Below are 18,286 nucleotides of genomic sequence, written 5' to 3' on the forward strand. Positions count from 1 at the left end.
TGCCAGGATTTAAAAGAAGCCAATAATAACTTTGTGGTGGTAGCCATAGTATCTTAAGTATGGTTTATATAGCCATAAATTTTAATTTAAAAAGAAGGTAATATGTTTGCTCAATAGTACAACTAAATTTCTGCAAAATAAGAAGCTTCATTTTCATATGTAATTAGAAATTCAAAGAAAGAACGTTGGGGTCTAACCATTTTATTAAAAAGTCATCAGAAGCTTAATGATCTGTTTAAAATATCTAGTTGGGATACAGAGACATCTCTCTTAAATTTGTAATCTAATCTTGAAATTAAATCTATTTTCACCACATTTATTCTTCCTCATAAATTCACATGTATTTTCAACTTTTGTTAGTATTACTGTTAATCTGAATTACCATCAATTGTATTAACATATACCTCAAAGGCATTATGAAGAAATTATTCCTAGATATTTAAGAGATTTCAGACAATAAACAAAACCCACATTTTTGCATATTAGCAACTGACAATATATTAGATTACTTCCCCCCAAAAAATATTTTAATTATTGGTACCTGTGGGTTTTCTTCTCGTTTTGGCTTGGGAGGTGCAGGAGAGGTAACAGTATGAATCTCTGTTGGCTTCTCCTCTGTTTCTACTTGGGGCTTGACTGTCTGAAATAGAAATAACAGAATATATAATCCTTGATTTAGCAGAAAATGAAACAAAAGGCAATTCCTTTTATTAACCAGAATAACAATGATGAAAACCCTTAACTATGTGAAAATATCCCAAATAATACTTAGTTTTTCGGCAGACCAGCCCCCCCCCCCCGCTCCCTAAACTCCAACACTTAAGTAAAAGACCTGGGGAGCAGAACTATAGATGAGTTGGTATTTTAAAGAATGATCTCCCTGAAAAGCTTGCTTAGACACCATTTTGTTAGGAACAGGCACTCTCAACTCCTCTTTGTGCTTTAGTACATGAAATGTGCCTGATAATTAGTTCTCCATGAGTGGCTTTTCCTGAAGTATAATAGTATATGGCAGAATCCTTTAGATCATAAGTTCCTCCACAATGACACAATAATCACTTTATGACATGGATGTGAAGTCATAAAATATTACCAATTTGTTCCAAGGTGACAAAGATAATTTCAGTATGCTATATGAGCAACACATGGAATATGGATTTGGATTGGCTTGTACTTAATAGTAAGCCACATTGTGGTTTGTCCCTTTTTGGTTTAATATACCCTACAAACTAATGTGCTATAGATTTTTCAATAAAACATAGTTAAAATCTGGCTTATGGTTATGGGTGAATATTGGCTATGTCTGAAACATTTGTTTGAACTGTAGTTTATTCTAATGGTCTAGTCTGGCATCACCGTGAAACAACTTTGGAAGTATTTGGTGCTATTTACTGAATAAGTCAATCATGGTTAAAGATATTTAAAAGTTTCAAGTTTTTGTTAGTTCAAAATGGAAGGAAACACTAGCCCTTCCCTTCTGCGCAAACCGGAGTACTAATTTGGTATATGCTGATTTTGTGTTCATATTTTACTGTGAATTAATGCCCATATATGTTGCATCTTCCCAAAAGAGATAAAAAGTGGATCATTTTCCTCAGACATCAATGGAAAATTTGTCAGGCTTAAAAGCAACTTTTGAGAATTCTAATTAGCAGGCTTCAAAATCAGCTTTAAAAAGATGTGTTGTCAGGAAAATGATGACTACTTCTCTTATTTTAGGGCAATGTTCTTTCAACTATCCAGGTTTTAAACACCTTTGTGTAGCCAATGATAAATTAAAGGTTGTTGCAAAATTGTTATCTTATTTTGAAGGCAGATTAATTAGAAATGTTAGCAAAATAACGGAAACATATTTTGCTGAAAATGAAAATTGTATACTCGGGCAAAACAAAGAAAGCAAATAATAATAGCTCTGATGGATAGACTGACCAAACAACATTCCTCTAGCTGTACCTGCTTCTCAACATTTGGTTTGCTGATCTGTAGAGTCTGAGGTCCAGCAAGCCTGGCACCTGGGGCTGCTATAACAATGCTGGTGAGTTGTGCCATTGGAAAAGTTTTGGCTATGGTTGCTGTTTGCCCATTCACAACACGAACTGGGTGTATAGAATTCTGTGTAGAGGGTAAGGAGGTGGGGGTGAACTTTGTGGTCAACATCACAGGCCTCTGAATAAGTTGAGGAGCAGCAAGCATAGGGGGAGGTGGAGCTGGGGCTATAGGTATGTTATTCTGGGCAACTGGTTTTGGTCGAACCTAGAGAGAGAGAGAGAGAGACAGACAGACAGAGGTGTCAGACTATTTCCTACAAACATGACTTAGCAGACAACAGTATTTGTCTTACATTGAGATACACATCACCACAAAGTTACTTAATTTGAAATTTGTCTCAAACTTGGTTGATTCCAAATATAACAACTGTAAATGGTACCAAAAACTGTTTCTTGTCTCTGCATCAGGAAGCTTCACATACTTATTATTCAGACTAAAGAAACATTACTTTATAAATTAGCTTGTAATAAAAATTAGAGTGGTTATGTGATTTCTTTTCCAAGTCCTGATATGGTAGCATAGAATATATTGAATTTCCAATGCTGTATTCTTTAAGAATATTAACAGTAAGAGGAATTATTTATACAAAATAAATATAAATTAAATGCAACTGCATTTGTATTAACTCTACATCTCTGCATTAATTGAGAGAATTTATAAATTTATAAGTTATTATTTTAAATGTTGAATCTAACATATTAGGATGTTTTTATATAATCTTGACTTTATGGTCCTCTAAAAGACGGGAATGGAGCTGAAGGTGACAAATATAATATCATTGAGGTATAAGAATCATTTAGTGAAAGAAACAGTATTAGACATTCAAAGCACTGCATATAAGTTGTTATACATATGGCTACTAATTGTGGGATGTAAAATTCAGGACAACCATTACATTGCATCAAAACAATAAGAAAACTTTCTCTGCAATCTAATGATCATTTAGATTTCTATATTACCCTTGCGCATTTGCCTTCAATAGTTGGAGAGAATTTATTTCAGAAAATTATTTGCTCAACCAATCTTCCCATGACAAATTTGATCCTTTCTAGAAAACAGTAAGAGCAAATTGCACTAATTAAACTACAAACAAACTCATCACAGTGGCAACAGCTAGGTGGCAAAGACTTTATTGGTATACATTAGTATAATGAAAAGAAACAAAATTAAAAGATCATAATAAATACAGATAAATAAACTGGGTGCAACTGGGTACAGCCCAGCAACAAAAAGTTAATCCAATTCACAGCCTCAGATAACTTCCTGACCTCCAAGCCTGGGAGAACTGCCAGATCTTAAGGCATTTTGAATGCCAGCAAGGTTAGGGACAAGGTGATCTTGGGTGGGAAGGATAGTTTCTAAGCCAGAAAAGGCAAAGTTCTGGTCCCACCAGATGAGATTTTAATTGACAAGGCCTGAAGCATACCTCTCTTGCCAGACCTGATGAAGCGGGTAGAAACAATTGGAACAAAACACTTCCATAAGATGGCAGAAATGGAGCTTTAATATGAAAAGGAATTCACTGGGCAGAATTTATTGCTGGCTACCATGTTTTGACTGCAAGAATCCAACTCAACAACAGACTGTATTATAATACAATAGATAACGGTAGCTACAATGCTAACTCACTGCTGTCATCTGACAAATCTGAATGGTACTCCTGGTCATTCAGATTCTTGCGACCTGGATTTGACAGCCCTAATTCTTATTCAGTGTGTGAAATATCTAATGTCGTCTTTTTAAAACCTCAAATCAAAGTCATATCTGAGTTTTACACAGTTTGGTTAGTTGCCATCTATTCTGAACAGACTCACCTGTGGAAGAAAATTTGGACGAGGAGTAAGTCTGGGAGGAGGGATGAACTGTGGCACTTTGATAGGCTGAGGAGCTGTAGCTTGAACCTGCTAAACAACAGGAGTGAGCTCAGGTGGCGATGAAACTAAAGCAGCTTTAGGCAAAGTATGGGTACGATGAATCATTTTGAAGTTATATAATGCTAGCCAGTCTTTCCACCATAAACTGATTCTGAAGAGTGAAACTGTCTTTTTTACTTAGGAAGTATAAAACTAGCCTTTTTCCTTGTCTCATAAATATGTACACCTATGTTATCATTATAAGACTGTACTAATCAACTGAACCTTTTGAATTTTTATACATTACAGGTTGCTCTACAATAATTAGAATATAATATCAGTCTTGTTAACCATTCAAATGGTATTTCACAAGACATTTAACTATGTTAAAAGCATAAGCATTCATATTCAAAGTAGCCCAAACCACTTCTTTGCACAATGAATGATTTTATTTATTATCCAGGAACACATAGGAAATAATGTATTATTAGAATACTAAGGTCATAAGTAGATTTACTTACAGATGCATTTCTGGATTAATTCTCAAATGTTAATATTCAGATGGTTCATATATTTAACAGTACACTGATAATCACTGTTATATTTCTAATCCAAATTGTATTTGTTTAAATAGCTGACTTCACATTCAAAATTAAATTTTACATTTTAATAGGTTTCAACTCTTTGACTTTTTGTCAACTGATCCTTGATCATAATAGTGCTTGTAATTATTATAGAGTGAAAAAATGCTGGCAAGAACTCATTGTACAAGGTACCATTTTATAGACCCAGTGGCAGTAATATTTAATGAAGTTGAACAAGTCTTGTGGGTTTATTTTTTTCACAAGCAATGAAATTGAAAAAAATAAACTAAGTCAGAAGATATACCATTCAAATAGAGTGTCCCCAAGCATAAAATTTTAAAATCAAGATTAAGGAATCTGTGTCCTTTCAGCAAGGAGATTAAGAATCATACAGAATCAATTTAACATCTTATTATTGGAACATATGTTAATGACACATAATTGTGTAGTACTGTAACAATATTAATCAGCACTGGAATAGTAATTAAAATTGAAAATTTCTAAAATAAGTGTGTTATCTAATTGTAATTTAAGCGAAGCATCAGAATATAATATATATTCTCAAAGTATATAAATAATATACTCTGTTCTCTAGTATACATAACTTCGTATTATGTTTATTATGAAAAATGGTTCAAGTGCTGAGCTACCCAGCTTGCTTACCAATGTGACTGTATTTTTTGCCACTATTTGTACTGCCTCTGTTCCTGGACCGGTGACTTTATTTGTTGTCTGGAGGTTGACAGGCGTGTTCTGTGCATCAGTGCTAAGGACAGTTTTCTGGCTGCTGTTGATGGCAGTCACCATGGCAATTGTAGGTCTTTGACCCACAACAGAGGCAGGCATGGTTGCTGTTGCTTTCAGAACAAGAGGTAGTGTCTTAGTGGTGATCATAGAAGCTGTAGTTACAGTTTTCTAAGAGAAACAGAAAATACATTTTTTCTGGAAGATTGCACCACCCACTGAGAAAAATTTATTATTGAGAACTGTGAGGAAACAGAAGTAATACAGCACAATGGGGAAATTATGGAAAATTTAAACACTGATATTTTTTCCTGCAATCAATACATTTATTAATACTTTATAGCAAATCTCATATACACTTGACAACTAAACATACAGAAATACTAGGTCATGATTTGTTCAGAGTTGATGAAATATAAATAGCAGTAATCAAGTTTTGTATGCATCCTTCAATGTTTGCCTTTCAGCTCCTTGGAATGTGTCCTTACCATATCTCTAGACTTTTGGAAAGGTGTGTCTCTTCTTAACAATTTATGTTAGTAATATCCAGAATGTTCAGTGCACAAGCTATCCTGTACACAGAACTGGTAAAACTTGGTGGACCATGTTTGGGACATAACATAGGTATTTTATCCACACATGGACCCAGAACATGTGTGTTCCAGACATAGGGCCTCTAGAATAAGACAGAAGGGAAAAATAAAGCCATCAGTGTGTGTGGCAGCTAAGAAGGGATAAAGGATAAGAATAAGGAAGGTGATGGGAACATCCAGAGAGGAATGAGTTGCTGGGCCGGTTGAGTATCCCATTCGTGAATTCAAGTTTGGCAATTACAGCCACAGGGAAGGAGGAAATGGGAAGGCCAGGTGAGGGACAAGATGCCTGGTCATATAGAATGACAGCAACTGCAGGGAAGGAAAGCTATGGGAAAAGGAGCAAAAAGTGGAATGGATCAGTCACTTATGCTATGCTCAAATACAAAATGGTAGCAGGGAGATGTGCTGTGAAGTCCCTGGGCAAACTAGTACCTAGGCCATGAAGAGAAGGGAAAAGAGGAGTGATCTGTGTCAGTCTTGCTCTTTCTGGATTATCCTTGAAAAAAATCCAGGAATAACCAAAATGTTGCACATTTCCAGTTATTCTAGAGTGTGATGTGCCTAGGATCCAGCCAAGCATTCATGACACATAATTTCCAATTTTGTGCAAACGTCTACCTTATGTGCTTAATGCAATAAATATAGATGTGAATATGTATATGGAAATATCACTGTATCTGTAGAATGTCATAAAACTGTATTTGTTTTTAAACAATTTTTGGTTCAAGTAGACAAAGGTTAATATGTGAAATTCAGTCCAGACAAGAAATTCCCCCAAATTAAGAGATCATTATATGACTTTTGGAAACTCCCAGTCATTGACAATTGAAAAGCAACAGTAAATATCATATGGGACTGTTCACTGGCAAAGTATTTTTATTATAGCAGAAGTTTCTAAATAAGTGTCTAGTATTAGATTTATTGCTGCAGTATTATATTTTCAGTTGGGATAGGATTATTTTATCAGAGGGAAGCAACCCTCTGTTAAAGTTCTAAAGTTCACAGACAGTACAACGGTCATTGGCCTCCTTCAAGACAGTGATGAGTTTGCACACAGATGGGAGGTTGAACAACTGGCCCTAAGGTGCAGATAGTGGACTTTAGGAGGAACCCTTCTATTTTAACCCCTTTATATGTTATGCTACAATTAACTAGACCTGGGACCTTCAGGATTTCTCCACCTATGTATGCATAGAAATCCATGACTTTGCACTATGCTCAAATTTTGCTTTTCTCTAAAACAGGTGTACACTTTTTGATATAGTATTCATATCAGATGTATCAGATTCCACTTAATATGATTAATCTGATTTGTATAATTTAAATTATATGTTCTTAGCTACATCACAACATTAATTATAAGTGGACCCTAGAGAGTAATGTCCAAATGTAAAGAATCATTCCTCCCAAGAATTTGAAAAAGAAAATACTATTGGTATTACTGGTCAAAGTTTTGCTAGCAATTATTTCATATTGTGAAATAATACTTTAACATTTTAATATCAGTAAACTATGAATTTTCAGTATGGTCACAGTACTACAGTTAAGAATTCTACAATATTATAATTTGTTATTGCTAGTGTTTCCTTCTAGCTCCTTTTAATAATTGTGAAACAAATAGGCTTATAAGTTTAAAGCTTTTAAAGAAGGTCTGCAACTGAATAATAAAAGAAAAAAGTGTAGCAATTTTAAGGCAATTTCACTAGAGGGCTCTTTAGTTTTAAATATCATCTTGTTTAAGCAGCATATTAACTGAAAGTTAAACTATAAAACAGAGTAAAGTTATAATCTTTTAATAGTCAGTTTTTAATACTAGCTAATATAAATTATGTAAGATTATTCAAAATGAACTTAATCAATACAATTTCTGTAATATTTATGTTTTGCTTAATGTAAATTAATCACATTAATAAAAATAGTTAGAAGAGCATCAGATAAATCTGCAATTAAAATTTCAAACCTGAAGTTGGTCTAACCAGTTAAATATCTACTTCATAGCAAATGATTTCTAGAATTAAAATTTATGAATTAATTAATATTTTTTCTTGGTTTACCAACAGTGTACATATAATTTGACAATTTTTCCCCAGTAATTTAATGGGACACTGATATGCTGTTATCAAAGGAATAATTACCATAAATTCAAGTCCTGCCTTAGCCATGAAAGCCAACTGGGTAATTTTGGGCCAGTCATTCTTTTTCAGTGCAACCCACTTCACAAGGTTGTTGTTGTGGTAAAATGGAGAAGGAAGTTATGTTGGATATGTTTCCTGCCTTGAGTCGATAATAGTAATAAAGGCGGGATATGAATAAATAAAAATATTTTATTTTTTCTTATATTCCAGTTGGCCATCCGTTCTTTTTCACTAATGACAATGATAATTCTCCAGGTATCAGAGTCTGAAACAGGGTTGTTTTATATGCAAATGATCCTTTATTATAAGTAGCAGAATAAATAAAGTTACACAGCTGAATGGGACAACTCGCTGTAGCAGGATCAACACTGAGTTGCCCCAGCTTTCCCACCATGGGCCACTCGCCACAGGACAACTCATTGTGGGAAAATACTGGAGGTGAGGGGAATATCCTCCTTCTCCTTCCTCCCCCACCCTCTCCTTGACCTGGATTACCACCCCCACCAAAAAACCCTGAATTCTGTGGCAAAAACTCCTGCACAGCGAAGTGTGACTCTTTCTGAAGTGATCTTTTTTCTGGTGGGGGGGTGGGAGTCCCTCTTCCCCTCTCTGCTTCGTTCTTCCTGATTCCCCCCCCCCCGTCTGAGTTATGGAGGAGGAGGAGAGGTGGAGGAGGAGAGTGTTTCCCTTGCCTCCTGCATTCTCCCGTGGTGAGTTGTTCTGTGGCAAGTTGTCCCACAGTGAGGTGGCTGGGGTGAGATGACAGCAGCAAACTAGCACCAGTGAGCCAGAGTTTGCACATTGCCCTAAACCCATTACACATAGGAATACAGATATTTGCAGCTGTACACCTTATTCTGTTTACTACTACTTGCAATACATCAGAGCCATTGGAAAAAATTGCAACTGCTTTGAGGTTCAATTAGTTGCCTTTTACCATGACTACTTAGAGAGCAAAATACTTTTTAGTCAAGCATTATCTTTAGTATTCTAAATTCTTATGTTATTTTGGTAAGAGAATATTAATCCAAAACTACTTTGTACCATTACACCTTCACTATGTTATTTTACCAAGTTCTTTAGTTCCAATTTTTTGAAGATAGAAATGCATATACTTCCTGTTGACATATTATTCTTCTCAACTTTTATCACACAATAAATTGCCAAAAATGTTATGAAAAATCTTAATTTACTTTATTTGTTCACAACCCTACATACACTAATTTGACTAGAATTCATTCATAAAAATTGTCCTAGTCTTACTGTAATAAATATTAGATATTAGTCCAACTGAAATTCAAGGGAAGAAAACACTTGTCTTTATTGCTTATATAAAATCGGTGTCAGAGTATGCAATGAGAAAATTTGATCCTCAGTATGAAAAGTTAGATAGTATGAAATGTGTCAACATTTTATTAAAAATGAACTTAAAGGTCAGGATTATTACATTATCTCCACCATTTAGACACACAATCTTTTATTGGGCAAGACAAACGAAATTGCTTTCTGCTATGTTATTTATAGTCACTTTTAGAGAAAATGTTTCTCCATCATTTATGAATGGCAATTAACATCATTTAACCTATAAACGGTAAAGGTTCTCCTGACCAATAGCAACAAGAAACTTTTTCATGCAGAGATTGCTTTTTGCAACAGCAGTTATTAAGATCGATGGGTAACTACTTTAGTTTATATATTTTATATTTATTAGAAAATATATGGTTGATTGTAAGTTGATATCATAATATTATTCTGCATGTATATCTTTATTTACAGACAATTAATTATACATTAATTCTGTAGTTTAATTGCCTTTCACTGAAATAAATAACCTGAACTGGTCAAAGATCTCTAAATAGTTCAAGATTCCTGGATGTCATTTGAAATAAAGCCAAATAGAAACAAGACGAGCATTAGTCAAGGGTAGAGAGGAAAATGGCAAAGACAGAAGATATGTACCTTTGTTTTTACTTAAAGATTTCTGATAGCATTACCCGATCCTATAAATATTCACTCACTCCTATTCAGATCAAAATGTAAATGCTTCCTAGTTGCTACCAAGACTAATATTGATTTTATACAGTGATGAATTCCAGCCTAAGGAAGAGCTTTCCAAAATCACAGTAACTAATTCAAACCCTTTACCTGTGATCCAAGCAGGTTTGGAGAGGGTGCTGTGGTCTGCTGCTGTGGCTGCTGCTGCTGCTGCTGCTGCTGTAGAGGCTGTGATGTTTGTATTTTAGTTTCTGTCTGTGCCAATGGCTGTATTTGAAACTTACTATCAGGCTGTTCCTGCTTTACCATTAAATTCTTTCGGAGTTGTTCAACTACTCTTTTCTAGAAAAAGAATAAGGGCAAAGAGAAATAGTATCATATACTTTTTTGTATTACATTAAAAATCCATTTCAAGATCTTTTTCAAAAGCAAATAGAAGTAATGTAACTGGTTATAAGATGAACCTTGTTTTACAGTTCTATGTTAAATAGTTTTCTATTAATATTAATGTAATATAAATTTTGTTAACAATGAGTTTTAAGTTCTAGTTCATTTTAATTACTGTTACATATATGTGTGTGTGTGTTTATATCTGATGATATTTCCATTGTTTATTTTTATCGGTTTGTTAAACTCATTATAAGCTATAAACATTTGATTAATAAATTTCATACCAAATAAAAATAAAGAAAGCAAATTCATATTTTAACAATTACTAACGAAGTCAAACTAGCAAATTTAAGCAAGGATAACATATCACTAAGATCAGAAGTTGTGAGCAATTCAATGAAGACGTCCCTCCCCCAGGAATTATTGCTCTTTCACAGCTCAGACAAAAATGTGGAGCTGAATAAGGCATTAATCATTTAATCTTTCACAAACTTTTATTACAAATCAGTTAAGGGTTATAAGCAACAACAATCTTGGGTTATCATAATATCTAATTCCTGCATATGGGAGCTCTGTGTATTGCTAATATAACAGAATGTTATTCCCCAGTTTGGGTGACCTCCAATCCTATAATCAAAACTATTCATGATATTCCTGATCTTTATTCCACTGTCTTTTCCACATGCCTAGGAATGGTACATTTTTTAGGCTGCATCATATTTTTTGGAATTATTTTTGTTCTTTTTAAGCTTGAAGAATATATTTAAAAAATGTATCATTAAAATTTCCACTGATTTTGTTAGCCTGTTATCCATACATGCCTAGTAGGTCATTTGTGGTATTCTGAATATAAATTGCAGTTCTATAATTTATTTCACACAAACTTTATTTTTTGTTTATCTGATGGTAATACTTTGTTTAATTATCTTACAGTAATTCTTATAAGCCAATAGACACATGGCAATTTTTAGAGCCTTGGCATTTATTTTTATCGACTCAAGTTCTAAATGCATTTGCCAAGAGATCAGGACAATGAAATTCCATATTCTTTATTTAGGCATTCAAATACTGTTGCATTATTTACTGTTTCTTTCTGAAGTACAAAATGATGTGTCAGCAAGTGTAGGCAAGAACAGAAGGATCATTTGCAGGAAGCAGAATACCATAAGGAAAATAACAGAACAGAAGCCAATTATACATGCCAAACTATTACTCTAATTATTCACAGCAGAAGAATATATGTTAGTTTATCTGGCTAGAGAACAGTATTCAAGAGATGCTAGGCCTCAACATTCCCAAACTAGGTTACAATAAAAAGAATAAATTAGAAGAGATATTAGGAAAAACAAAAAACAAGTATGCTGTTTCAATTCTTCCTGGCCTTCTTCTTCAAGAAACTTGTGGATAAAAAAACAGGCTTGAAATTTCTGTAAATTTTTAAAGTTTTTTTTTTAAGTAGGCTTTATCTACATGCATGGGAAAAGGATATTGCTCTACATTGCTCTTTTTGTCTTCTGTGGAAAACTTTGGAAAAATACACTTCCTACTGCCTTCCATTTATAAAAGACCAGATACATAAAGGCAAAAGTTGAGTTTATTTTAATTACTTCATAAAATTAATGTAGTTATGCAACAAGTCTATAATCCAAGAAATACAGTGTTTATATGCATAATGAGCCTGGTGATTCAGTGCTTAGAATGTAGTATTGCAAGCTATCTCTGCCCACTGTCACTAGTTCAATCCTGAGCAGCTCAAGGTTGATTCAGTCTTCCGTCCTTCTGAGGTCGGTAAAATGAGGACCCAGATTGTTGTTGGTGGTGGCAATATGCTGACTCTGTAAACCACTTAGAGAGGGCTGTAAAATACTGTGAAAACAGCATATAAGTCTAAGTGCTTATATATACATATACATGCATACATACATACATACACATATACACATACATACATACATATACATATACATATATACATACATACATACATACACAGATTTTACTGAAGATCAGTAGGAATTTTAACTATCTGAACTTTTATTCCAAAGAAATTAAATGATCTTATAATTATTAGAATGTCTAAAACCATATTTTTAAAAGTGATATTGCTTACATTCATATTCTATTTCAGCAATTAACAATATAATTAATGCCAGAAAACAGCACCATCGGAGTAAATAAGTGTCTGCAACACTATATAGGTCCAACTAGGTATCCATAGGTTTGTCTACTCCAACTAGGACTGGCCCAAGAAATCAGATCAACTCGAAAACTTATTAATCCCACATTATTAGATGGTCTGAGGAACTGAAGCCAGAAAACATTGTGCTTCAGTGGCAGTGCTAACACTCTGAAACAACTTTCCTGGCAGAGATAAAGATGGTCCCCTCCTTGTTGATACACAGAAGTTAGCAAAAGCAGAATTTGGAGATCCTTCCTCTGAGATTTTATTATACTATTTTTAACTTTTATTTTAATTATTTGGCTAATGTTATTGCTACTCTTTTGATGGAAGTTTTATACACTGGGTGTTTTAACTGGTTTTATTTTCAATATAGACTGTTAAGGCTAGAGTAGGATAGAAATATGTAAAATAAAAATACATAAATAATTCAATGCAAGCATACTGTTCAGCTGGTACTGATGTCCTACAAAAAGTATGCAAACCAGGATCCAAAATGAGATTCAGAAATTCAAAGGTTTGTGGGTACAAGCAGAAATGCACAATCTGCTTTAATATTCTTCAAGTCAAACTCAATTCCTATAACTACATAGACAGAGACTTGGTCATTCTATCCAGTCTTCTTGGCATCATTACTCTTAATTAAGGAATTTTATTTACCTATGGATTTGACTGAATCTATTACACGTTTCTAATGCACATCATATTTTGCCTTTTTGGGAGGATGTATTTACAATCTCAGTTTCTGATATTTTTTTCTAGTTTTATCCAAGCTGCTGTTTATATATTTGTTGTTACGCTGTTTAGGTTGTGTTTTTCTCTTGTAAGCCACCCAGAATCATGTCAATGAAAAGAGCAGTCATACAAATCAAAATAAATAAAGGGTAATACTGCATTCTTTGTAATCCTGTATCTAATATTTGCCAGACATATCAGTCCATTTTTTAATTTACCCATCTACTTAGGATCCATTTCCTCTAATATGTCTTTGATAAATCACATCATTTTCTGTTTTGGCAAGCATAGTTTTTCCCCAGCTGAAGCATCACCACAACACCAGTCTATAACATCCTGCCATATACTCATCCCACTCCATTTAGGATCATTCAGACCTTTCTTAAATCTAGAAGCTGAGCTCTAGGCAATTATGCTTTGGCTTTGGATAGAGAAAATATACTTCAGTCAGGTGACACAGCCATGATTTATAATGATCAAAGAATAATAATTATATCCTAAGAAAATTAATAATTGGGCATAATAGCTAAGTTGTATAGCAGAGCTATCTGAATGTATTTATGTATTTACACAACTGCTCATCCCACAGTATTGAGCGCTTAATGACTGTTTTCATTTATGTTTTATTTTGAAGGACTTAACATATTTTTTATCATATTCTGCCCACTTTTTGTCAACAGAGCCATTTTTGCAGATAGTTCTTCAGCACTAAACAAGACTGAATACAATCCCCCCACATAAATAAACCACTCCTGAATTAGAAAGTTCAGTTAAAAGTAGATAACATTCATCTATCCTTTATAGAAAAAACAAAGAGAATAAATAATCTGTAGTGGAATACTAGTTGGAAAATTGCTTTGATTCCCAAAGGCTGCTAATCTTATGATTAAGCATTACATTCTGTTCAGTGGTATTCATGGGGGGGGGGGGGGGGCTGTTACTTTAGCTCCTGAGGAGTGACACTGTTGCCATTTTACTGTTTCCACTAAAACCTAATCTACAAGGTCATGGACACCGTGTCTTGGAAGAATGAATGGCTTTCTTCTCAGCTAGAACTGTCATAACAGTAGTTTTGAAGAGGAAGTATTGATTTCATTTGACATCTGATGGAGCAAAATGTTTCTGAGTGGCAACATTGATCATAGAAATAAAATGTCTCAAAAGTAATATAATATGGAATAGCAAATATAAGAACTTTGTAAAATACTATTGTAAAAATGCTACATAGCAGAATGCAAACTTTCCTATCAAGTCCACCAATAGCTCATAGAACAATTGTTTGACAGTTTGACTGTGACAATTATAGACTGTGGCACCTCTGCACTAGGGCTTAAAAAGATCAAGTGCTTGTCACTCTCATAGCAGGTATAGTGAGATAGAATGTGTGAACAGTCCATTTTTCTTTATAATTACACTCCATTAACCTTCTACATGAGAGTTCCCTTGTGCTTTCATACCAACAGCACCAACTGCCCATTTCTGATAAGGTTGTATGGACTTTGCAAGAATGGGAAATATAACAAAAAAAATCACTTCAATACTGAACATTTAAACACAGGCTAAGCACAATTCTATAATTTAATAGCATATGCGCTCAGCTTAGAAAAGATTTTGGGAATCTTCTATCTATCTTTCTGTAAAACTTCAATACATATAAAACAAAATAAAAATAAAATTACTTGTCATATTGAAATAATTTTCATGATCCATTTTCATTGCAGAATCCTTCACAAAAGGCCTTTCAGCATGATCAGAGCCATTTATACAAGAAAAGCAACAAAGGATGAGGTGATGCAACAGAGTACAGTTCACATCCACAATAATAAAATAGCCCTGGTTGGAACACTATTCTAAATGCTACCTCTTTTTTGATGCTAATTTACCTATAATACTCAGGTTTCTTATAAATGAAACAATATTTATTTTGATTTAAAATCATCAACACCCTTTTGGTAATATTCTAAATAAAATTGGAGAATTCAGAGTATTAATGCCATTTTTGACATGGCTAGATTAAAGCCTTCTGTTTGTTGTTGCCATACAGGGGGAAAAATCCAAAGCTGAAAAAAATAGATGTATATACGAACATGGAATATAAGAATCATTAACATGGAATAACTCAGAACAATATGAAATAAAATGATTACAAACTTTTATCTTTGGCATCAGTGAATTGAGATGGACCAGGACTAGACACTTTAAGTCAGATCACACACTGTTTATTACACAGGACATGAAAATTAAAAAAGGACAAGTGTTGTTTTTATAGTTAGGAAGGGCACAACAAGAACAATACTTCGCTACAATACAATAAATGACCAAATAAGATTGGTCAGTCTATGCGGACAATCGTTTAATGTTGCAATCATTCAATGCTATGCTCCAATCACCAATACAGAAGAGGAGGTTGATGAATTTTATTATCAAGTTCAATTTGAAATCAATAGAATATGCAAGTTCACTGAAGACTGAAATACCGAAGTTGGAAACATTAAAGAGAAAAATGTTGCTGCATCTGAATTACCTAGGAAACCGAAATGAATACCAACTTATCCATTTCTGCCATTCCAATGATTTCTTCATAGTTAACACTATCTTCAAATAAAAAACAACAACACCCCTCTACATGGAGATCAAAACATGAAGTACATAGAAGGCAAACTGACTATAGTTAGTACTCAGCAACCAGACTGGGACCAGCAATTCTGTTGTTATGCCCCATAAGGGCTAAGTGGGAAATCATGGCCGCAACAGGCTTACAATGTGTATTTATAAACTTATAAAACCTTTATAGGATTTGGCACGTAGGTATCCCTAACTCTGTCTGTTTCAGCAAGAACCAATCCATACAGTGTATTCAAGCCCCAAGGGGCTTTCTAAGAATTTTCCCCAAAGAAGGGGGAGGGGTGGACAGAGAGAGAGAAAGCACATAATTTTTCCTGTAACATACCCTCTTGTGTGGAAAATTTACCTCTGGAGATACATATATTATCATTTCTTATAGTATTTGGAGGGCAGTCAAAACAAGTCTTCCACAGAACATCTGACATCTAAATGATAGAGGAATTGTTCTAACATCAGGGATTATGTTGTTTCTTTTTCAGATGAAGAAGTTTTAATGTTTTGTGTTTTATAATCTTATATTGTAATCTGCCTGTTTGGACTCAGTAATCTAGAAATATTGTAATACATTTTCAATGTTACAGAATATGGCCTAAATGTTAGGGGCAAAGAAATATGTTTTACACAGAAAATCCTGTGCAAATAAATATGAATTCAACTGGGGTATTCATCTCAATTTCACCAGTCTTCCTAAAAATCTAAACTATGCTGTATAATGTGAAAGTAATAAATCTAGTTGGTTATTTTTTAAAAAAATATTTTTTATTTTATTACATAGACAACACATACACACAATAATAAAAAATAAATAAATAAACAAAAAACAAAAAAAACCATCATCACATACAGGATGTCGTTTGGTTACAGGTGTTTTAACATTTATCATTCTTATACATTTATTATTTCATTTAATAGGTTATAATATACTGTTTGAGTTGTTTTGTTTACCATCCCTTCCTCCTGTTGTAACACCACCTTATTTTCCCTTTCTTTTCTCTCTCCCTCCCTTCTCTACTTTCTTCCTTCCTCCTCTCTTTTCCCTTCCTTCTCCCTGTACCTTTCTCCTACTCCTGCTCTTCCTCTTCCCCTTCCTACCCTCTTTCCTCCTCTTTCTCTAATCTAGTTGGTTTATGATGTCTGAAACATCATTGTAAAACAAAAATCCCTAAAAACTTTGATTTGAGGATAAAAATATTTTTATTCCTATATTGGAAACAATATTGGACAACAGACAATATAATAATCTGTAACGACAATGTAATTTCAGTCTTTTTAAAAAATTTCCTGAAGAGCAGATATCATACAACTTTAAAACTGTCAAATTTGCATAAAATGGAACATTTTAATCACAGAAAACTTTCTGGCCCGCCTCTCCAGCTAGTGTTTGAGTTGAAAATGTCCAGCACAAATTTAAGAATGCTATTTCTTACCTTTACAGATCACTTTATCAACTTGGCGATTTTTTAAGATCAGGAGCAGGTTTCCCCTGTATCCTTGTCTGAGGTAACTCCACAGTTTTAAAACAAGACAGATAACTTTTTCTACAAACGCTTCCTATTTATGGAATGCTTGGAATGTGGAAGATGTTGAGTTGTATTTCTGTGAAGTTTTAAGAAATCCATAAATACCTACTAAGACATCCCAATTTTCCCTGAGCGTATTCTGCCTGCTACTGTAATTAAATGGTTTTTAGTAGGTTGGAGGACTGCTTTTGGTAAATGATTTGGGTTTTTAGGCTTCTGTTTAGAAATACTTTAAAGAAAAGGCTGATTAAAAAATATAGTTAGACTAGACTGTCTTCCTTCATCTAGAAGCAAGAAATGTGTGAAACCTGCAGAAAAGACATAAGATAGTTTTAAAACCCAATCAATACACAATCAAGAAAAAAGATTTCATTTCCACTGCAGACTTGCAGACTTTGCAATGTTAGGTCATCCAGAAGACCCCACTATTCCAAAACATTTCGGGTGTGGGCAACACTATCCAGCTCTCTATTAAGAGAACTATATGCCTGTATTTTATCCAACACAGAAATTGGTGATGATCTCTCTCACTACACAAAGTTAAGAATGCCTTATTTTCATATGCTGTGCTGGCTCAGCATACTCTTTTGGAGATGAGCAAGCTGTTTAGAAAAGACATTTTAGTGCATATTAGCAATTCACTTTAAGGCACGAAGGCAGCTGAGTCAGTCAGCATTCAGTGGTAAGTTACAGCAATTCTCTATCATGGAGACCAGGCATTAATATTTTCTAAAATACTGCTGAATCCACAGACATATTCAAAGAAGATGGGAAGTTGCATAGTAACTTGTAAACACATCTGTCAGATGGACAGTCTTTTGAATGATTACAGTAAGAATATTTCCTGTTGATAACATTGTGAAGAAGATTTTTCTCTGAAG

At 33.9% G+C, this 18,286-nt stretch overlaps 1 protein-coding gene across 4 annotated transcripts in view; it reads right to left on the reverse strand.

Annotated features, from left to right (window-relative positions):
• The window catches only part of PHF21A (PHD finger protein 21A), a 128,026-nt gene that overhangs the window by 22,578 nt on the left and 87,162 nt on the right, over positions 1 to 18,286 (reverse strand). For 2 of the 4 annotated variants that reach the window (XM_032226718.1, XM_032226736.1), the window contains exons 6-10: positions 10,107 to 10,298; positions 5,150 to 5,401; positions 3,864 to 3,950; positions 1,954 to 2,253; positions 542 to 640 (exon numbers count right to left, since the gene is read on the reverse strand). In XM_032226718.1, the coding sequence (XP_032082609.1) occupies positions 542 to 640; positions 1,954 to 2,253; positions 3,864 to 3,950; positions 5,150 to 5,401; positions 10,107 to 10,298 (930 nt within the window). Of the gene's footprint in view, positions 1 to 541; positions 641 to 1,953; positions 2,254 to 3,863; positions 3,954 to 5,149; positions 5,402 to 10,106; positions 10,299 to 18,286 lie in introns of all 4 variants that reach the window. The other 2 variants (XM_032226710.1, XM_032226727.1) reach the window with 1 other exon arrangement.

This window comes from Thamnophis elegans, chromosome 1 (assembly GCF_009769535.1).
Source record: "Thamnophis elegans isolate rThaEle1 chromosome 1, rThaEle1.pri, whole genome shotgun sequence".
Classification (NCBI taxonomy): Eukaryota; Metazoa; Chordata; class Lepidosauria; order Squamata; family Colubridae; genus Thamnophis; species Thamnophis elegans.